At 40.2% G+C, this 23,407-nt stretch overlaps 1 protein-coding gene and 1 pseudogene across 1 annotated transcript; both read right to left on the bottom strand.

Annotated features, from left to right (window-relative positions):
* Positions 1 to 902: 902 nt before the first annotated feature.
* Positions 903 to 4,792, bottom strand: LOC147620833 (KIN14B-interacting protein At4g14310-like). The gene is made up of 3 exons (XM_086825105.1): positions 2,492 to 4,792; positions 1,563 to 2,194; positions 903 to 1,462 (listed from the first exon to the last, which is right to left on the bottom strand). Exons 1-3 carry the CDS (start codon positions 4,790 to 4,792, stop codon positions 955 to 957), a joined length of 3,441 nt encoding a protein of 1,146 aa, XP_086681231.1. The 3' UTR covers positions 903 to 954.
* A 9,048-nt stretch (positions 4,793 to 13,840) lies between these two features.
* LOC147620832 (uncharacterized) lies at positions 13,841 to 14,321 on the bottom strand (annotated as a pseudogene).
* Positions 14,322 to 23,407: the final 9,086 nt, after the last annotated feature.

Below are 23,407 nucleotides of genomic sequence, written 5' to 3'. Positions count from 1 at the left end.
TTTAAACTGGTTGAATCTGGTTGAAAAAGGGCAATTTCTTATTGGGTGTGTGAGTGGTGTGACTAGTTTTATTTTGCATGAACATCCGGCTAGGGGGCCTTGGAACTCTTTTCCTTGGTACCCGGGACAAAACCTAACCAAATTTTTAATTGGATCCCATCACTACAGTGGTTGGGCGGTTGGCTAATCCATGGGATCGGATGGGGTTAGGCTGGACTGATGGATCCGTAAATCGAGACTCAAACTTTTGTTTTTACGATAGAAAAAAAAAAATAAATCCCGGACAGAAACTGTTCTATGGATAGGAATCAACGGCTGTGCCTCTTGAATGGGGAAAAAAGCGTTGATCCCAATGATCCAAGTGCAAGTTTCTTCCTTGAACTGACTAAGTATCTTATAGATGTAATCGGATCATCTCGATCAGAAATGATCTTGACCACGTTAGAGTAAAAAGTTATCCTGGTGGAATCGCCCGTGCTTTCCGGTAAAGGAAGTTTTTCCGGGTTTGGTTTTGGAACAACCGACGGATTAGTCTCTTATCCGGATATCCGTGGGCGAGGCCCCGAGTGTGGGACCCCTGTCCCGCGCGAGAAACGCTACTTCCGCTGCCAGTACCCGAATCCGTTGCTCGGTGGGAACAGGGATCTTACAACCAAAGTTCAATGCCCAAGGAGTACACGACAACGGCACACACGGCACGCACAAATCCATCTTCCCAAAAAAAAAAAAAAAAACTCTCATAGCACACAACAGCAACGTGTGAATACAGATAGATATTGATATAGATATAGATATAGATTTCATATATATATATATATATTCATTTTAATCCAAAAATAGCATCTAAGAAATAATTCACCTCAGTACAACCCATCCCAAGCAGCAAAGCACAAGCTGGAGACTTGGTGGAGTTTATAGCCTGCATGAAGATGGTCCCTCTTGTTGGGCTATATTCTATTTGGGCCAGTAGCACCAGCTGGCTGGTCGATCTCTCGAGACAAGCAAGATTTGAGAGTGGGAATAGTCAAAGGAAGGATTGAAGAGATCTTGTGTGCCTCTCACATCCTTCACCTCTTCTGAAAGGCAACACTGCCCATCTGCACTCTCTTTGAATCCGTTAAATATATGAAGCCCATTGCTATTCACAGCCATGACTGCACCTGCAGATCCCCACACCTGTGTCAGTGAAAGGTGTGTGTAATTAGTGGCTGAGGGTGGAAATGTGTATGTGCGAACGGGCTTCGCTTTTCGAACAGACCACTGCTGCATCCCACATTCATTCGATGCCCTGCTCATCCCACCCGTAATAATCATGTCTCCACGGGCAAAAACTGACTGCATATCTTGTTCAATGGTGGGAAAACACAATCCAATCCCTTTGGGGACTCTGAAATCAAGAATATTGATGTCGTTTTGTGTACAACAGATGCCATGATATGTGTCGGTTTCAGAAGAACTCAACCTGCAAAATCCACTTATATGAGCAACTATACAACAAATGATCACATAAAAGATGCACATTTTAGCGTTAGATTGACTAGGTAAGCATACAGCAAACCCACCTTTGTCTGACACCACCACTGCATTCAGCATCTGTATTATGCACATGAAAAGCACAAACTTGCTTCCCGAGCAGCTCGATATACTGAAGACACTGGGCATCCATTGTGTTCACATCCCATATGCTAATGGCTTGTTCTTCAGCCAAAGCAAGCTTGCCTCTATTCATCCACTGCAAAGGGCTGCTAAAATCTAAGCTTAGAACTGCCTTCTTTGTATCCCATGTCATGACTGTATCACCATCTCGGATATCATACAGTGCCACATTCCTAAGAAAGCTTCCAGCAGATGCCATAAGAGGCCCGCACGGTTTGTACCACCATCGTAGAGATTCACTGCACTCGTTCTGGTAAGTGAGCCTACTGTTTTTAAGGCCAACATCTACCTTACTTTCTGAAGGACCCAAAACAGGAGGGCCTCTACCATTTGACCATATATGATCTTCACTATGATGTGCAGCAACAATTCTACTGTGGAAATCCCATGAGCAAAATCCAGCATCCAATGCACTTCCAGAAGTTGCAGCCACAATGTATTTGTTTGCCTGACCATCTGAGCCAGCAGCTCTTATCAACCAGCAGTCATTCCAAGGAATTGCAGCAGATCCTTCAGGACATTCATATACAGCTTTCTCCTACAAACAATTGGGATAAAAATATCACTAATAATTTTTGAATTATAAGGCTAACTTGACAACAGCACAGTCTTTTATGTCAATGGGCCCTTGCTCGAATGGCTACCATCCCATACTGCCCCTGAGAAGGGGGCATGAGTTCGATCCTATAATATGATATCTATCTTGCCATTAAATCATAATAATAATAACCTTTTATCTATTGGCCACATGAAGGTCGTATTGGCAAGCATTAAGATACAAAACACAAAGCATTAAGATACAGGTATGAAGCAGTTAGGAAAGAAGTCACTATACCTCCATGTTGGCAGCATCATAAAACGAGCAGCAGCCATCAGCATGCACAAGCACAATGGCTTCACCTTCACAAGCATACCAACCTGCTGTTGTGATTTGCCCTCCAATGGAATGAAGTTTATCTGTTGGAAAATCATCCGAGTCCACTTCTACATCATCATCTGGTGCAAGGTTTTCCTGGATGTCAGAACTCTTGAATGGCAGACTTTCATCGCACTCCAAAAAATGTAACGTATTCTGAGCTTGGACAACTCCTTGTGCACGGGTCTCTTCAATGCAAGGAGCACCTTCCCCAGAAGCACACTGCACCTGTATAGCATGAGCTGACTTAACTGACTTTTCATTGTATCCTTCCAAATTCTGAGATGCAAGACCATCGAAACTAATGGACTCCTGCTTTGAAGCTGTTAAAGGATCATTCTTCAAAATTCCATTATCATAATGATGCAAATCCATGTAGTTACTTGAGAGCATTCCACCAGCTGAAGTAACCTCTGCATCAAGATCACCTAGCTTCTGCACTTTGGTGTTGCCTGTGCAAGGGTACCGCTTTAGGGCAATCGAGAGTGAAAAAAACCCTTCAGCTTCAGCATCATGCATGTCTTCTATTTGAATCTGAGGTACAGTATCTTCCAATTTAGAGTGCAAGGCAGCCCTGCTTTCTACAACCCTCTCATGAAGAGACATGCGACTTTTGAGAAGTTTCCTATGAGGAAACAAGCGGTCTTCAAGCTCTTGCTGATCAGACTCCAATCTATCAGTCTTTCGGGAAGCCAAACCAGAGACATCTAGTGGATTTCGATGAAGTGGCTCTACCACTGAAGCAAACCTACAGGCGCCAGTTGTAGTCCTGTGCAGAATTTCCAAGTCTTCATGGGTGGGAACATTATTGAAGCAAGCTCTAACTGGTGGTTGTATCTGATCTTCCATGACTGCATCCTCTGGGGACACTGCTTCTCCCTCGCTTAACCTAGATGTCATGGCTTGCTCGATGCTTGAAATCTTGCCTTGAATGTCGGAAAGAAGGGCAACAGAGCCTGAAGGGCTATTGTTATCGAGCATTTCCTTGGTTTTCTTCAGTTCTGATGCTATTTGGCTCACTCTACCTTCGAGAAGCGCTAACCTTTGATGCAGAGAGGTGGAAAATTTGCTTATATTGTCAGGCACTTCATGATCAGATGTAGCATCAATTGAAGAGGAAAGGCTGGCTCCCTTTCCTTCTGAAAGATGGAGTGCAGTGCTGATAGTCTGATGGTTTTCACAAACAACTGAAACCCTAGAAATGTCACCTGAGTTGATGCCGGATAGATTCTTCCCAGATTTAATGGAAACCCTAGATACGTCATCTGCATCAGCACCATTGTCACTCTGCCATGACGCCGAAACTCTAGAGACATCATCAGAGCTAATGCCCTTGTGATATCCATAATCATCCAAAATCACAGAAATGCCATCATGCTCAAGGCCTTCCTCACATCCAGATTGCAAACTGGTTGCTATGGACATAACCGATGATCCCATTGAAAGCCTTCCATCATGTGACAAATCATACGGGGGCACGTCCCCTTTATGTGACAAATGATGCGGGGACACATCGACAAGATCTTTTTTTGTTAAATCTCCATCTGGAAGAGTTTTCTCTACTAAGTCCTTGTTCCTTTTGCTCTGCAATGGCAAGGCCATAGTAGACCATCTGAAACTCTCAACTAACTCCTGCCCCTGCAAGGAACTCCTGCAGCTATGGCTATGGCTATGGCTATGACTGGCATCATTGTGTGAAGCCTTAGCTTGAACAGAAAGCTTTGAAATTTTCTTACCTTCTTCCTTGCTGTGAATGCCTGCTCGGATACGAGTATGCCCAATGGGAGGTCCACGACGGGAAGCCCTTTCCCGATCAATACTATTTGTACACTTTGTTGACTTGGAAACACCATTGGAGCTCGATAAGCCAGCAATTGCGCTGCTGGTCGTGCACTTTCCTGATTTGGAAACCCCGTGGACGCTGCACAAGCCGGCTACAGAGAGGAGGGCATCGCGGGAGGAAGCGTTGGACAGCGTAACGCTTCGAACTTTCTCTTTCAGCTTCGATTTTGCAGAAAAGCTTGTGGGGTGGGACAGAGCGGGGTTAATTGAAGGCTTGCGAGCTGCAGACAAGATGCCTGTGAGGGATCGGCCCTGCTGTTTGGAGAGCTTACAAGGTAGCACCGGTGGAGAATCAATTGCGATAGCTCCGCTTGAAGGAAGGGGCGCCAAGGTCTTCCCACCCCCTCCCCCTCTTCCTTTCTTGCGCTGCGGGGACATCTCTGCAACAGGAGGAGGGTGGGGTGCGGGGGGGGTGGGGTGGGGGTGGGGGTGGTGGAGGAGGAGGAGGAGGAGGAGGAGGAGGAAGGGGGGTGCAGAGCAGACAGGCAGATCAGCTTGCATAGACAAATTGCCTCTCAAACAAGCCCGCCAAAAATTCAAATGTGTCAAAACAAAGTCCCTTTTCGCCAATTCACATGGAACGTTGTAAGGAGAACTTCATAGAATCCGAGGCTTGGTGAAATATGCAAGTTTTTTTTTTGTATTTTAGTGTAATTTTTGACGGGCACTTTAAAATTTTGTAAGTATTTTACAGCCAAAACGCTCAAAAACGCGCGTGACGGACCTTCAAAAAGTTAAAATTTTGTAAGTATTTTATAGCCAAAATGCTCAAAAACGGGCGTGATGGACCTTCAAAAAGCAACTATGTCCCCACATGGAGGACGGTATAGTCGAATTTTGTTCTTAGATGGTGGGAATATTCATAATGGCATCCAATTTTGCAAACCCACTTATGCCTACCAAGTAACCAATGCAACGCATAATGCATCTTCATCACAATTGTCTTCCCTCATCCACATGTAGAACATTGAGAAGCCAAGTGGAAAAAATTTGGCGTGTTTAGGCCATCACAGTATCATGTGCACATTCCATATTTTCTAGTGGAGGCTAAACTACCGCCTATTAAAAATCAAGTGATGATGGGTACTTGCACCTTATAGAAACTAAAAAGGAAATGTTTGTAAAAGGCCTAAAGGGTCTTGGTTCAAAGGTTATTTGTTGAGAAAAATGTAGAGAGAATAAGTGAGAAGAGAGTAGATGCCACAAAACGCTATAAGAATCTCTTTTTCATTGATTTGAATAATATTAAGGGTTATTATGGTTTCAAAATACCGCAATGATGTCTTCGCACAATTGCTATCTTAAACAATAAGAAATGGAACTAGAGTCAGTCCCTTGTCGATGAGATTGATGAGGGCAATGAGGAAGTTCGCACTTGTCATGGAAAGACGAGAGTCTAGGGCCTGACTAAGCCTAACCACTCTTGACTTGGGTCCTGTGGGTAAGATCAGGGGAAGCAGCCTGGGGGTGTATCGAGCCCGCTAGTGAGATCCCCTCAGGTAAAGCGACCCCTAGGTGTCGAGCTCCCTGGTTGGATCAACCCAATAGTCGTAGCAACATCGTGGAGTAAAACAAGAATAAGGGGAGCATGGCCCCGACATACTAGCCTATGGTTAGGTGGCTCGGTTGAGTCTAGTGCTTTCCTTTTCTAACATGTATGAAGTTGGTTAGAACCTTGCATGAGCATAATTTACAAAATATAGCATAGTTGCATTGTTGGTCTGATTTTATACTTGATTGTATTCTCCTATGATGAGAAATGAATGAAATCAATGCTATTTATATTGTTTGAAATTGTGTCCATGCGGGTTCTTATGCTATGAGTTACCCCCTTGGACTCAACGAAATTTCGAGACCTAAGTGGAGGCAACCCATGCATGTTAAGTATAGCAACAAAATGGAACCAGAGTCGTCCCCCTTGACGAGATTGACGAGGGTAGTGAGGAAGTTCACACTCATCATGGAAGGAAGCGAGGAGGTTCACATTCATTCTAGAAAGAAGTGAATCTAGGGTCTAACCAACCTTCACTCGAGGGTGCATCATGCTTTTGCTGGTGGTGAAAGGCCCTCAAGTGAAGCGTCCCCTAGGTGTTGGGCTCTTAGTTCTGACCCCATAGTCCAAGCATCATGGAGTAAAACAAGAATAAGACAAAAGTGGTGCTTAACATGTTGGTGATTGAGTGGGTCGGATGAGTCTTATGCTATCTTTTTCCACCATATATGAAGTTGAAAATTTCTTGTTGGAACCTTGCATGAGCATAATGTACAAAGTTTAACATACTTGCATTGTTGGTTTAACTTTCTACTTGATTGTTTTCTCATGTGATGAGAAGATATTTTTATTTTTTGAAATTGTGTTCATGCAGGTTTTTATGCCATGAGTTACCCCCTTGGGCTCGATAAAACATAATTCTGAGTGACCTACCTGGAGGCAACCCACGCATGCAAAGTGATCGAGGACCCGAGGGCAATTGGGTCAGGCTAGAATGGCACTCACTTTGTCATATTTAAAAGACCATAAATAATACCACATTTATCTTATCGCTATGAAGTAGTGTGACTAATTTTTTAAAGGGTACTTTAGGATACTTATTTTATTTAGTATCTCTATAGTTGCTTGTTAAAATTTAAGGGGGAAAGAAAAGTGAGCCATTCATCATAATGAAAATAGACTTGATTGCATTATATCAAATGCTCTTATACATGGGGCTTATATAGCCATGAGAGGTATACTCAATGTGTTTGGATACGTTTCTGGGATGACATCAATGCTTATGGCATTTGGTGGTGGATTACATCTTTGATCTTAGACTAAAAGAGGACTAAAAGATATCCTATGCAAGATAATTAAAAAGGATAAGGTCTACAAGTTGGGCTTATTACCAACAAACCTCCCCTTAAGCCAAGTTTGAGAAAGACACTCAATACATGGATTTAGCCTATAACTATCCTCCTTGAAACAATGAGACAAATCCCCCCCATTTTTATAACAATAGGGTGTGTGTACTCTTCTTTTAAAATAATCAAGGGAATGGATAAAAACAAAGGCTTAAAATCCAAAAAAGAGAGTGTACAAAGGAGTTAAAATGCATAAGAATCATTAGTCTTCAATGCCACTTGTTGCAACAAAGTGGCTCTCCTCTTCCTCGACAATAATGTGATTCTTCTCCTTTTTCTTATCTTGCTTTTCCTTGAGGTAACACCTGCTAAATGGGTGGTGGTTTTCCCATAGTGAGAGCATGCATTGTTCATGAAGTAGTCTTTGGATGAGTGATTGGTATTTCCGGAATGGGCACATTTCTTCTTGTTGGATAGCTATAGCAACCCCCTCTTCCTCACTCAATGGTTTCACAAGACCCCATAGGTCTTTTCTCATTAAGTGCCTTTTGCTTTAATTTGCCAAGTATGAAATACTTGGCCATTAAACTTATCCGAGAACTTAGAAGATGAGATAATAGCTGGTGATGCCATGATTAAGAAAATTAAAGTAGATAAGACTAAAGCAAGAAAGAAATTGTCTATAAATAGAGCTTAAAATTAAGCTTATTAATCCCAATTGGGCGGATAGAATGCAAATTGATGGGGGATTTTAGATAAAGTTATTACCCTCAATGAGAATGAGAGATCCAAGCCAATAAACTTCACCAAACTTGTCAAAAATTGATGCAATTTCTTCGAAAAGGTAGAGTGAGAGTGAAGATTTACTATTCCCGATGTGCTTGATGCACCAAAGATGTGCTTGATGCACCAAAGATCACCAAATTTGTGGTAGCACTAAGTATGTATTACCTCCCTCTAAGGTTGGAGAGATCGTTGGAAGGTGCTGATGTCGATGGAGATCCTGCAGCCGCATAGAAACGATGGAAGCTGGGGTGGAGGCGCAGATTATGTGCTTATATTACTGGAAGCAGTCAGGTGCTCGTGTGCCTTAGCGTAGATAGGCCTCTCAATAGTTTCAGCAGGTGCATGAGATGGGGAAAGGCAGCTACATCAACAACATTTATTGGCATTGTCCAGTATCAACAGCACGCTGCATGCCGCAGATGGTAGCAAAAGTAGCTCTGATGTGACGAGTTGTTGTGCACATCAGAGAGTTGGCTTAGCTATACAGCATGAGGCGATGGCTGGTTTCAACAATAGTTGCGATGGCGGGGTTGAATTACACAGCAGTTGGGCTGCTGCACATAGAATTTATGGCAACTAATAGATGTAGTGTAGGCAGCAGGCATGTGATGGGCTATATACATTTTTGGGATGACATCACTGCTTATGGAATTTGGTGGTGGATTACATCTTTGATCTTAGACTAAAAGATATCCTATGCAAGATAATTAAAAAGGCTAGGGACTACAAGTTGGGCTTATTGTTGCCAACATTGCTTAAAATAAGTTCATAGAGCTAGCATGATCTCTATAGCCTCTTCTACTTTTGTTCATAGATGGCAACATAGGTAGATATGCAAAGCAAGAATTTGAGTAGAAAATATGAATAGAACAAACATAGGTTGTGAGTGTATGAGTCTTTAAGCCTTTCACCTAGGGGGGCAATGCAAAGATTACAAAAAGAAAAAGCATGGAATGGCTCTTGATGATAGAAAAGGATAAGCTATAAACTTAAAGCCATTTTAGCAACATGAAGGTGGCATCTACAACAAGTGATAAGGTGTCCTGGATGGAATTACTCTTGTGCTGTGATAGAAAGTGATAAGCTATATAAACTTGAAGCCATTTCCATGAAGGTGGCATCTATAGCAAGTGATAAACTGTACTAGATGGAAAATGAGTCACTTTATGACTATAACAATGTAGCACAAGCCTTGCACCACCGTTGGCTAGTATATTTAAAAAAAAACTATAGGAGTACCATATTAAGCAAGAAAAAAATCTAGCACCATTGGCCAATGAGAGAGGGCACTTACTATATACAAGGTATAGAAGTCTAGCCCAATTGACTCAAGTATACTATATACAAGGTAAGATCTTATCCATTTATCATTTCATAGAAAACAAACTTTCTCTACAAGAGTGTGAAAATCAAAGACAAGTGCAAAGGGTTGGAAGAAATCTAAGTTCCTCACTATAAGTAAAAAGGGAAATAGTGTAAAAGTATTAAGAAGTGTATTATAAATAAACAAGGATAGTATGCACCTCACACAATTTATCAATTTGAAACTGCATTAGGTAATGCCATCTGACAAGATTCAAGTCGTCTACGAGAATGGAGAGGTGCCCAAGTTTGAAATTCCAATGAGTGCTCTTGGGCTTCCCCACCACAAATCTAAATGCACATGGGATTGATAAGACATAACTGCCTTTGTCTCTTTTGGAAATGATTGCTTGTACTATCCTTTGATGGCGTGCCCCATTTTCAGGCACGTATAATGAATGTGGTTTCTTGATGGCCACATCCGGGTCTTCCGGCATTAGCTTAGGCTTCTTGAGCATCAATGCATGCAATACCTTGATATCCCTATGTTCACAATCACATCCATATCCCAGGCATGTCCCCCATAAACAGATGAATGTAGAAGATGGAGTTCGAAGACACACATAAGCAGATGGCATCTCACAAGAACATCTTGCAAGCCCTCATCCTCATCGAAAGGAACATTATATATGTTCTTTAATATTTCACTCCTCAGGTGCCCTAGATCCTTGAATCCGCCGAGAACTTTGTATCTTGCAACCATCTTATGGATCAAGTGATCTTGCAGCTTCTCCATGTGAACTTGCACAAAGAGATTAGTGATCTCCAATTGTAAGGTTTGCACCTCACACAATTTATCAATTTGAAACTGCATCAGGTAATGCCATCTGACAAGATTCAAGGCATCTACCAGAATGGAGAGGTGCCCAAGTTTGAAATTCCAATGAGTGCTCTTGGGCTTCCCCACAAATCTAAATGCACATGGGATTGCTCGTTGATTGTGATAAGACTGCCTTCGTCTCTTCTGGAAATGATTACTTGTACTATCCTTGATATGGCGTGCCCCATTTTCAGGCGCTTATAATGAACATGGTTTCTTGATGGCCACATCCGGGTCTTCCGCATTAGCTTAGGCTTCTTGAGCATCAAATGCATGCAATACCTTGATATCCCTATGTTCACAACAATCACATCCATATCTCGGGCATGTCTCCCATAATAAACAGACGAATGTAGAAGATGGAGTTCGAAGACACACGTAAGCAGATGGCATCTCGCAAGAACATCTTGCAAGCCTTCATCCTCATCGAAAGGAACATTATATATGTTCTTTAATATTTCGCTCCTCACGTGCCCTAGATCCTTGAATCCGCCGAGAACTTTGTATCTTGCAACCATCTTATGGAGATCAAGTGATCTTGCAGCTTCTCCATGTGAACTTGCACAAAGAGATTAGTGATCTCCAATTGTAAGGTTTGCACCTCACACAATTTATCAATTTGAAACTGCATTAGGTAATGCCATCTGACAAGATTTAAGGCGTCTACCAGAATAATGGAGAGGTCCCAAGTTTGAAATTCCAATGAGTGCTCTTGGGCTTCCCCACAAATCTAAATGCACATGGGATTGCTCGTTGATTGATAAGTCGTAACTGCCTTCGTCTCTTTTGGAAATGATTGCTTGTACTATCCTTGATGGCGTGCCCCATTTTCAGGCGCTTATAATGAACGTGGTTTCTTGATGGCCACATCCGGGTCTTCCGGCATTGGCTTAGGCTTCTTGAGCATCAAATGCATGCAATACCTTGATATCCCTATGTTCACAATCACATCCATATCCCGGGCATGTCCCCCATAAACAGATGAATGTAGAAGATGGAGTTCAAAGACACACGTAAGTAGATGGCATCTCACAAGAACATCTTGCAAGCCTTCATCCTCATCGAAAGGAACATTATATACATTCTTTAATATTTCGCTCCTCACGTGCCCTAGATCATTGAATACGCCGAGAACTTTGTATCTCATCTTATGGATCAAGTGATCTTGCAGCTTCTCCATGTGAACTTGCGCAAAGAGATCAGTGATCTCCAATTGTAAGGTTTGCACCTCACACAATTTATCAATTTGAAACTGCATCAGGTAATGCCATCTGACAAGATTCAAGTCGTCTATCAGAATGGAGATCTTGCAACCATCTTATGGATCAAGTGATCTTGCAGCTTCTCCATGTGAACTTGCGCAAAGAGATTAGTGATCTCCAATTGTAAGGTTTGCACCTCACACAATTTATCAATTTGAAACTGCATCAGGTAATGCCATCTGACAAGATTCAAGTCGTGGGTCATGGATAAGCTTTGATCTAAAGTGCGCAATTGGTGGAAACTGTCCATGGCCACATGGCCGCTTCATGTTAGATTGAGAATTGTCCAATCCATTGTTATGGCCTACATACAGTTTTATTTTCCATTGATATCCTGGACTAAAGTGGCCATCTCTATCTTCATGTCGTAAGATTGGAAAGAAGTTCTTTCACAAACACATTGGACATCTATCCTTATTTTCGACGTTCTTTGCAACAGTCCATATATGACTCTTGCAAACTTCGAGATGTGGACGCATCTTGCTTGGAGTTATTTAGTCAATGTTTCTGATTAGATAGATTGAGCTCTCCTCTAACAATGTATCTCTAGTCTGACATATAGTTGTTTTAAATATATAGATACGATGAGTGATCACACCCGTAAAGTGAAGCTGGCGATCATCAAGACTTTGCTACGAGGCACTGGACTTTCTGGAGATACACTGTCAGAGGCCATGGCAGATTATGTGGAGATGGATGATGCAGGTTTAGACGGTGCCATCGAGATTCTTGGGAGATTCAGTATGCCCGTACGACCTGGAGAGGGTATATCCTCCCAGCCACATGTGCAGGAGTGGAGACTTCTTCTCATGCACACACTACAGCGCATCGGTAAGCTTCTCGATTGATAAAATAGTAATGTCATCCTTTTTTTACATATAGAATTCTTAATATATATATCCTTTTGATGTCTTTGTTTGCTTAGGACTCCTATCCCATGTACATCACATCACGAGAGTCAGCGGCTTAATCCTGATGTACATCCTGGTACTCAGGTGACACCTGATTCACAGGCTAGTGGCCGTTCGTCCCGTAGGTATATCTTTTATGGGGGCGATTACGGATTAAATATCAAGTACTTTTTAAGAACTCACATCTCAATATATCGTATGTTTGTATTGCACATAGGTGTCAGCAGAGCATCAGCAGAGCAGCAGAGTAGCACCCCACCAGTGCCCCCACAAGTGCCGATGCGCACGTGCAGCACTGGCACTTTGGGTGTCACATGCGACATCACACCTGATCTTCACAGGTCGAAGCCGGCATCGCCTTCAGATGTCGGATGAGAGACCTTTGCATGTCTTATCTACAGCGAGTTCATATACCATGGCAGTAAGTATTATTTAACATAAAGAATATGAATTACAGTTTTTTATTTGAATTACTAATAACTCGCTTTATTTTGCAATGCAGCGATCAACTTGAGGATGATAAGAAATATGTCATCAACACACTGGAGACGGAGTTTGGGACATGATGGAGTCGGAAGTGGTTGCTGAAGCAAATGTGCAAACTCATGAGTCATCGACGTGACAATGCACGGTAAGTAGAGAGAGAGAGAAATGAAACAAAATGAAATGCTATATTTACGTCTTCAAAAGGCCAAAATGACCTATGAGACCAAAAAGTTACCACTAGAGAGCTCTGATACCAATGTCAAGTAGAACAGCGGTACTGATGGTTTGCTGTGCGGAACAAGCGTGAGATCATACATATCTGTGGTCTCTCAATCTGCGTTCATGAGCGATTGACAAGCATGGGGCCTAGACTGTTGCCGCATACATCAAAGCTGGGGTGACCATAGTGTCATAGAGAGAGAGAGAGAGCAGAGCTGGAGCAGCAAATGGGCAACGTGGGGGGTGCTACGGCTAAGGGTATTGCGGGTACTCACTGAGGGTGCTGCTGGAACTATTGCCACGAAATGCTAGAAGACTATTGGCTTCGATGGTCTACTGCTAGGCCAAGTCGATCCAGGGAACAATGCTTGATTGCGGCGGGTAGTACTGAAGGTTGAGATGCTGATACTGGGGTTGAAACGCGAGATAGAAGCCTTGGTAGAGGAGGGGAATCGAATCCCGATACGAACTTTCTTTTAGTGAACTTGAAGCTGAAATTACTGATACGAACTTTCTTTCAGAACTTGAAGCTGAAATTACCCTGTACACAGCTAGAGCAAGAAAAACGAGTCTGAGGGGAATCGAACCCCGACACTAGCCATATGAGGCTATCACCACGAGACTCCCCACCACCCACCCTTGTTAGTAAGTTTTCAAAAGAATAAAAATCATGACTTCACATGAATTATTTTGAGATTAAATCTTACCGAACATAGGTTGATCCGTGAGTTGACACGTAAGACTAATAATCCTCATCGTCGTCTCTGAGATTAACCGTCAATAAAATTTCATCTTCATTATCCTTGTTGACTTCTTTGAACTCCTCCATCATTAAATCTGTGTTGACGTTCATTTCCTCCATAGGCTCGACATCCATTGTTTCTTCCTCTTCGGTGTCTGTAGTGTCAGAATCTGGATCGGTCGTTCTCATCATCTACAATGTCATCATGATCGGAAAGAAGAATTCTACACCTCTCTGACGTCGATGTGTCTAGATTTGAGGACGTAATCAATTCATCCTGATCCGCTTTCTCAGAGTCAATGCTATCAAACAAGTGTCGACCTCTAGGTTGGACATGCACAACTTGCCACCATGGATGAGCATCTGTATTCTTGTAAAAGAACGCTTGTTCAACATGAGTTGGCAGAATGTAAGGCTCTTTTGTTGCACGCAATAACTTCGAGGAGTCAACGGACCAAAATCCGGACGGTTCTCTTTTCATTGTGGCATTATTGCCTTTATACTTGGCAGCACGAAACCAATCCACCTTCAAAACCACCTGTCAAAATACACGAATCAAAACTTTAGAATTATGTATAGCTTCAAGAAATTTACATGTCATTGTTGCATGAAGAGAGATGTCATTTACCTGCTTGAAGATACGATACGATACTTCATAAATGCCGACTATGGTTCCCACACGTAACCAAGTTCACTGTCGATAAGATTTGTGTCTCTTGAACTTGCACGTGATAATTGCTTGAAAGAGGCAACAACGCAAGAATCTTGAGTTAGACGTAAGTCGTCAATAGATTTTATCCGAAGATGTTGTCCATAAGCCCACATGTTGGTATACATTCGAGCCTAGACCAATAAATAAATGATTTAAAAAATGAGATTCATTTGTTTAGTTCAGAGTTTTCAAAACCCAACAAGTTACCTGTCTTTCACACCCGATCATAAACTCTCTTTGTTCCGTTGAGATTGGCTCATGATCACTAACCGCTCGTTGCATATGGGTGTATAACCAATCCATGAAAGTAGGTACATCCCCATCGTTATTTACATTGGTTTGATGTCTGGATCTCCTCTTTTTACGTCTGCCAACTCGTTTGCTTGCAAGTTCCTCCTCGTACTCATCAATGAATTGTTGCATGCATTCGCTATTATAGACAATGAAAGTAGAAATATCCAATTTATCTTGGACCTTAAGTCAAAAAGGGACTCCCTTACCGGACAATACCTCGTCTGACATGGTAGAAGACGACTCATTTGTCCATACACGTGGAGCTTCAGAATCGGTTTTCTCAAGGTATTCACAAATGTAATACATGCATTCTTCAAGCATCCATCCCTCCTCTGCCACCATAGAACCCTCCGGTCTTGCTTTTTGACGTACATAACCTTTCAATACTCCCATAAATCTCTCGACTCAAAACATCCATCGAGTGCTCACAACACCAACGAGCTCTTTCTCGTCCACTAGATGGATTAGAAGATGAACCTGGATATCAAAAAAGGAGGTTGGAAATTCCTTTTTCATTAAACAAAGAAGCTCTATATGTTCACGCTTCTTTTGTGGAATTGACCCTTTGGCAATCTCTTTAGATGTAATCCATCTATCAGTAGAAGAAATAAGATATTAGAGATGTTTTTGAATTAAGAAGATATCAAATAAAATTTTATACTAAAAATTAATGACCGATAAATACCTTGCAAGCGATCCAAGGCGATATATTACATCTAGGACTCCTCTTGTAGTACATCCATCAATAACAAGGGGTAGAACATGCTGCATACATGATTAATCTGATCAACAAAACATGCAAGAAAATAAATACAAAGATCTAGATAGATTTACCTTCACAAAATTGTGCCAATCATGTGTTTTTAAACTAGACAAGCTCTTGTCATCTAGAGTGAACATGTTTCGACAAGATGCTCCATATCCTGTAGGCGTACGAATCGAGACTGAATCTTCTTGTTGATAGTCTCCAGCTCCTCTGTCTTGAGCACCCATGGGGCAGGCTCGTAGGTTGTCTCACGTCGAGTTTCATCATAAAGTGGCCATAGATTGGGCTTTGAGTTTTGATCCTTTAAGTCATTTCTTGCTGCCGCTGTGTCTTTCAAGCCATCGAGGTGTTGCCATAACGAATGACCAACGTTCTTGAATATGTGCATAGGATCAAGAAGATGACACATCCTCAAATCCTTCCAATATTCCAAAGTATACCATATCGAAAGACTTTGAGCTAGAGCCCGTTTTCCTCTCGCTCACTTCTTTACAGCGTCATCATCATCGTCGCTTATGATCTCCGACTCCGGATCGATAAGCGGGTCCAACAGTCCACTTTAGATACCAATCCTTCGGTGTCATTGGTATTGGACATCTCCCTTCTTCTACCTTTCCATTAAAATGTATGGCTTGCCTTCTCTCGTAGATAATGATCTTCAGATAAAAATCGTCTATGTCAAAGATATATATTTTTGTTGAGGTTTTTGCTATAAGTCGATTTCAACCAATCACCACAAATTGGACAAGCTTTATAACCCTTTGGTACATATCCCTACATGGAAAACATAACAAAGATGATTAGCGCAATGAACATCGTACAAACGTATGAGACAATATATATATTTAAACCATTTACTTGAGCAAAAACCATATCCTGGAAAGTTGTGGATAGTCCATGCTAAAATTCCACGAACAATGAACTGTCTTTGACCGATGCTTCTGGACATATCCATGACATCAATCCCTCTCCACAAATCTTGAAGATCGTCTCGTCGACGATGAGAGGGGCCAAATAAACATTCACATCTTTAACTTGTCGTTTTCTTGGGATTAAGAGTGAGAGCATTAAATGCTCTTTCTTAATGCTGAGATATGGGGGTAGATTATAGTACCACTGGCCATGTAGACCATTTACTTGATCTCATTGAAAATGGATTCACGCCATCTAATGCTACACCCATCTTTAAATTGCGTGGTTCTTTTGCAAAATCTGGCCATTGCAAATCAATATGCTCAAATGCAGGACTATCTGATGGAATTTGCATTACTCCATCTTTGCTCTTGTGCTCCGCTCCCCATGTCATAAGCTTAGCTGATTCGGGACTTTGGAACATATGTTTTACACGTGGAGCCAGGGAAAAATGCCTCAATACCTTTCTAGGGACCTTACCTTTCTCCTCTTTATAACGAGGCGTTTGACATTTTGGACACGTCACACCATCCTCGTACTGACCTCTATATAAAATACAATCGTTGGGACATGCATGTAGAAGAATAGTCAAGTCCAAGACTATTTACTTATCATCTTCTTCACCTCATCATGTGATGCAGGAAGGGAATTGCTTGTCGGCAAGAACTTCTGAGAGAGTAGCCTGTAAGTTCATTAAAAATATGATCAATAAGAAGCAACCATGTTTAGAATGTAACAAAAAAATATGTTAGATTGTTACATACTTCAAAAGTGCTGAAATGGATGGATTACTCCATCCAAAACGGTTTTGAAGATTAAGAATAAGTAAGCTTGCACTGAGTCGTGTCAGTTGGCTTCCTGCGTAGATACGCTTTAGAGCTTCTTCTTGAAGATACTTCTCGTTGTTATTAGGAATATCGCTCACACTATTATTTTGATACCAATCCTCAATAAAATCAGACATGCCATCATCGTTATCAAAGATATCATCATACCCATTAAAGTCTTGAGAATATTGTTTCTTTAGTCTTGCATACGCATTAGGATCACTCCTGCGTAGGATCCTCATGCACTCTATTGACATGTGAGATATGTCATGTGAACGTTGATTTGTGATATTGTCGATGTCATAATCCAGAATCTACATATTTGAAGGCAAAAGAAGATTGTATCAATAGCATGCTTCTATATAAAAGAAAAGAGAGATGTGCATGGAATTCAATAATTATCACAGATACAAAATAGTTAGAGACAATAAAAGACGATTATCAAATTAAATTAGAGACAGTAGAGAACGTGGTGTAAATTAAAGTGTAGAATTAGGGTACAAGAGGTCAAAATAACATTAGGAATTGTATACAATGAAGCTCTCAACCCTCATCTGTTAAGGGTGCTCGTGGAGGAGCGACGTACCGCAGCGACTCCAGTAGAGCGACTCTAAATAACGTCGCTTATACGACGAAAAAGAGTCGCTACTACAAGAGGTCGCTATACACCCAATGGCTAGTAGTGATTTAGTACATAGATAGATATCAATGATTAGATAGATAAATATTTGACATTTATAATATACAATAGATAGATAAGTAACTTAGTACATAGACAGGTAAGTAGATAGGTGGGTAGGTAGAAAGATAAGTAGGTAGACTTATATCTATATTATTTAATAGTGTTAGATAGATTAACACTTAACTAGATATAGATTAATAACTATTATTTTATTTGTTAAGTAAAAATATGTAATAAGCGGATATAAAATTTGATATGTAACTAGAAATACATATAGTTAAATAGATAGATAGATGTATTATTATAAATAATATGTCTATCTATCTAAACTCGATACATAACTATAGACATATATAGTTATATAGAGAAATAAATATCTTATTAGATAGACATAGGTAGGTAGATATATAGGTAGGTAAGTACATAACTATGCACATTAGATATCTTATTAGTAGATACATAGGTAGGTAGATAGATATATAAGTAGATACATAGGTAGGTAGATAGATAGGTAGATAACTATGTATATAAATAGGTACATATATTAGATAGGTATTATGCATAATAGATAGATAGGTAGATTAGTAGCTAGATAGGTAGGTAGGTAGATAAGTAGATAATATGTATATGAATAGGTAGGTAGGTAGACTCATATGTATTATGCATAAATAAGTAGGTAGATACATAGGTATTATGCAAAAATAAATAGGTAGGTAGGTAGGTAGATAGTTTAGATAGACAATTAACTTTGTAGAAAGATAAATATGTTAGATAGGTAGATATATTAGATAGATAAATAAATATTAAGATATAAATACTATCAGATAGATTGATAGGTAGATAGATTGATAGGTATAAGTATTGGTAGATAAATAACTATTAAAATTTAAGTATTACCAGATAAGTAGGTAGATAGATTGATAGGTATAAATATTGGTAGATTTATACATTAATAAGTATAAATATTGATAGATTTATATGTTTTGGTAAAAGTGAATCATTATGCACTTTTTTTTTTACAAATCGCACTTGCTTCCCCTAGTTACTACCACACCACCGATGATCGACATGGAGGATTAGACCCACCATCACTCGTGCCATAGCCTACGCATCAGCCCCCACAAGTATTGGTGAATCAATATGCACCACCATTAATGTTGGTAGTATTATCTACAATGATATTATAGGCAAGATAGCATAATGCTACCTCTCACCTTGTTGATATCTATTAACGTGACATCCATCTTTGATGGAGGTAATATATGGCTTGATTGTAAGAAGAACTATTTTAATTTACTATAATCTTGTCTTATAATCACACATTATACCAATCGCAAGGAACAATCTCTTGTCTTATAATCTCACATTATACCAATTGTAAGGAACAAAAAGAAGAGTCCAAGAAGCTTGCACACTTGAGTTAGAGTAGTATGGGCTTGAATGAAGTCATCATGCTTATGGGAATATGTGAGTTGCTAAAGCATTGTCGAGATAAAGTAAGATAAGAAAAATCAATTGGTATAATGAATTCTACTTATTGGTAAGAAAAATCAATTGGTATAATAAATTCTACTTATTTTGATTGGTTGAAAAAAGGTTTTCATCAACCATTGAACCCTCTTTTTTTCAATGATTCACTCAAAGAAAGTCTACTAGGGGCTTCTCCTCTTATGATTTCACACTAGCAATTTACATTGGTCCTCATTGATCTCTACAATATTTACCTCCTTTACCTAAGCAAACACATTATAAGAAGTTCCAATTTTGTCACGTCTCTTAGCTTTCTCTTAGACCATGTATTGATTGTTGATGGTATAAGACTTGAATCTCTCTAACTCTCTCTAGGACCGTGTGCTAGATTGTCAATGATGTAAGACTTGAATCTCTTTGAAACCTGTAAAAAATCTCTAGTGCCTAAAGTGCTTTAAGCTTCTCAAAGTTTGTCTACTTATTTGGTGTTAGCCTTTTCCTTGGTCAACCTACATCTAGCCAATTAGTCCCCAGTTAGCCTCTTCCTTGGTTGTAGCTTCTCTCATAATGGTCACAATTTTGATCAAAGTAGCCTCTTCCTTGGTTGTAGCTTCTCTCGTAATGTTCACAATTTTGGTCAGAGTAGAGATAGCTTGCAACTGTATTCCCCAATTGTTTTGAAAGACCTCATGTGCCTCTGGCATTGAAATTCTATAATCAATACAAGTTTGCCTCGATTTGAATTAAAATGTTACACCACCATTCTTTAAGCTTACACTTGAGTAAACTCAACTTTTGGGGTTAGTGGTGGGGTCTTACTTGAAAACACGTGTTAGGGGTTCATTGTTTCTCCTTTTGTAGGGTTGAGGGGGTTTTAGAGCACTATTTTCCTTATCATGAATAAAGAAGCATGTTTTTTCCCCTTTGTCATACTTGTACAACATTCCTCCCTATTTTTGAAGGGTGTACTCAAAGTCACCTTTCCAAGGGATTGTAGCACATTTCACACAAGTTGACCAAGGTTAAGTGCATTATCTTGTCAAATTCTTTTAAAATGTATGGTTTATGTTCAAAGATTTACTTTCAGAGTCTAGTCCTTTTTCTAGAGGTAAATGAGGTTAATACCCCAATCATGGACTAGTTTGGCATCTCAATGCTGATATATATGGGTTTCTCAATATGAAAACTCATTCTAATGTACCCTATGCTCTTACAAAGGTATGAAAGTTCATCACAACAAAGGTATGATGGAAACTCTCTAATATACCCTTTTGCTCTTACAAAGGCATGGAAGTTCATCATCGCCAACAAAGGTATGATGAAACTCATTCTAACGTACCCTTATGCTCATACAAGATTTCCATTGACCTTGTCGTGGCTCCATTTGTCTACTTTTATGAATAATTTCCTCCATTAGTGGTTTTTCTATTTCTCCTAGTAGTTCTTGGTGATAATATTCACATCAACACTATTATCTAGAATGGGAATTACCTTGTGGGTTCTTTAGACCACCACAAGCAATGCAAAATTTATGTTCTCACTCTTGAAGTAATGCTTTAGGTAAATTTATTTATCACTTCAATGGTTACTCAAAATGGTTCATGAGCTAGCCGTAGACTCAATAGTCTCTCCTACTCTTTCTTTTAGGTGGTCTTCTTAAGGTTGTTGGAAGAGGCCTAGATTGCCTTGTTGTAGCAAGGTGACTATGGGTGTCCTTACAGGTATGATCAGAGTTTGGCAATGTCTCATAGCCTATACTCGCTCTCACTAGGCCCAAGGCTAGGACCCTTGCAAACATAAGGAGCTAGTAGGTGAAAAAAAATAGGTTCACTAAAAACAACCTAGTAAATAGTGTGTGTTTGTCTATGGATGGGACATTAAACTCCTCTATAAAATCAGCCACAACTACTTCTAGTATTTAAATATTTTGTCCACTTGGCTCTTCTCAAGTGTAGCATTTAAGTGGATGGAATTTGCACCCTTGCTTGTGTGTAGATTGCTCTTGAACTTTTCATGGCATTCATGTACTACTTGTTAGGCATCTTTGAGCTATTACTTCTCTACTAGAGGGTTTGTATATTTTTCCATAGCCTTGAGTATATGAGCTTAGTTTGAGGTTAAACCATCTACATGAATGACAGGCTCATGTGTGACCCTATTTGGAGATTCACTCTAAGAAGATCTAAGAAGATAAATATCTAATAACACGACTTTATAGCTTGTTCATGTCCACTTTGAATGGTGACACTATTGTCACCTTTTTCGCTATGTTTCTTGGCATTCTTTGTAGGGTTTTAGCCCACTAACATGTTCTTGTATATCACTTCTTTTAAAGTTAAGTCTTGTGAGACCTCCTTTTGGTATATTCTATTCTCTTTGTTTATAGTCAAGTGATTACATTCAAAGGTATGGTGGTATCAGCACACACTATATGCTTTGAGGTTTAGACTTCTCACATGTTTGAAAAAGCTGCTCAATCCACACCCACCGCTACACATTGGCATCAAGAATTAGCGTTACGAAATTTAGGAAAGCTACAAAATTTAGGACTAAAGTAGTTAGAGCTTACATAGACACTTAGGCGCTTGATTTAAGCCTTGGAAATGGTAACACTACAATGGTGGGTTCCTTGTGTTATTAATTTCTATTGGTCTTAGTTATGCTTCGAATTTTGCGACAATCACCTTGCATGAGCATGTAACTCCTTCTTGCAGCCTATGTTTCAATTATCTCCAAGTAGACATATTATGGGTTCTCCATTTATTACACCTCTTCCACTAAAACTTGATTCACAGGTGTAATTCTTGGATATAGTGGTTGTAGTGTGGTAGAGCTAGAGGTGGTATGGTCTTGCTTTTTGGAAAAAAAGTCCCTTATATTATGTTTATCAAGCTTGGTGGTGTTAATCATTGTGGGTTGTGTGATATAAGTGGTGACAAGGCTAGCAGTTTCTTGTTAGGGGACAGCAGTTGACACTTAGCATAGTTGCTTGCTTACACATAATGTTGATTGTACCACTAAGCTAAGAGGAGTCGTGGTGCTGGCACCGTTTAAATGCCCCTAAAGAACCCTTTAAATACCCCCATTTGCACTATGTTTTTAACACAATTAGTGTAGTGTTAAATGTTGTATATTGTGTATTATGCACTTTGGAACCCTTAAATGCCCCTTTGGAACCCTTTAAATACTCCCCATTTGCACTATGTTTAACACAATCAATGTTGTGTTAAATGTTGCAGATTACGTAGTATGCACTTTTGGAACCCTTAAATGCCCCTTTACACTATGTTTAGCATATTTGTTATGTTAAGTACTACAGGTTGTGTGATACGTAGTATGCACGTTTGGAACCCTTAAATTCCCCTTTACACTATGTTAGTCTTCAAGATGCAAGAGACTCTTTTCATGCTAGTTTGTATCAGGCAGCAGGTTGTTGGATCCCTTCTTTATGTATGCAACACGAGGCCAGATATACAGTATGCGCTCTCACACTTGAGTAAATTTATGCATAGCCTAGGTATGAAGCATTGGCAGGCTGTTAAGTAGATTTTTTGCTATTTATAGGGCACTCATTATTTTGGATTGTTTTATCATCCAAAAGAGGATGAGTCACAACTGCATGCTTTTAGTGATTTAGGTTGGGCTGGATGTTATGACACACGAGTGTCCACTAGTGGGTTTTGCTTTCGCCTTGGTGATTCATGTATATCATGGCTCAGCAAGAATAGCCTACAGTGGCCTCTTCTAGCTGTGAAGTTGAGTATAGGGCAGCTTTTATAGCTACAGTTGAGTGTGTGTGGCTCAGACGTCTTATGGCTAATTTGGGTGTTGGACAGTCGTTTAGCACTACGATTTTCACTGACAGCCAAAGCGCATTAGCAGTTGCGAGAAACCCACTGTTTCA

The sequence above is a fragment of the Cibotium barometz genome, chromosome 31 (assembly GCF_041138505.1).
Source record: "Cibotium barometz isolate CiBa-2024 chromosome 31, ASM4113850v1, whole genome shotgun sequence".
Lineage (NCBI taxonomy): Eukaryota > Viridiplantae > Streptophyta > Polypodiopsida > Cyatheales > Cibotiaceae > Cibotium > Cibotium barometz.
This window is presented reverse-complemented; position numbering and strand designations above follow the sequence as displayed.

What these genes read in the sequence shown, in the direction of transcription:
- LOC147620833 (XM_086825105.1), bottom strand. Translation starts at nt 4,792, where the DNA reads ATGTCCCCGCAGCGCAAGAAAGGAAGAGGGGGAGGGGGTGGGAAGACC. An exon ending in ATGATGCTGCCAACATGGAG is followed by an intron (nt 2,195 to 2,491) that starts GTATAGTGACTT and finishes AATTGTTTGTAG; the next exon opens with GAGAAAGCTGTATATGAATG. An exon ending in AGTGGTGGTGTCAGACAAAG is followed by an intron (nt 1,463 to 1,562) that starts GTGGGTTTGCTG and finishes TGGATTTTGCAG; the next exon opens with GTTGAGTTCTTCTGAAACCG.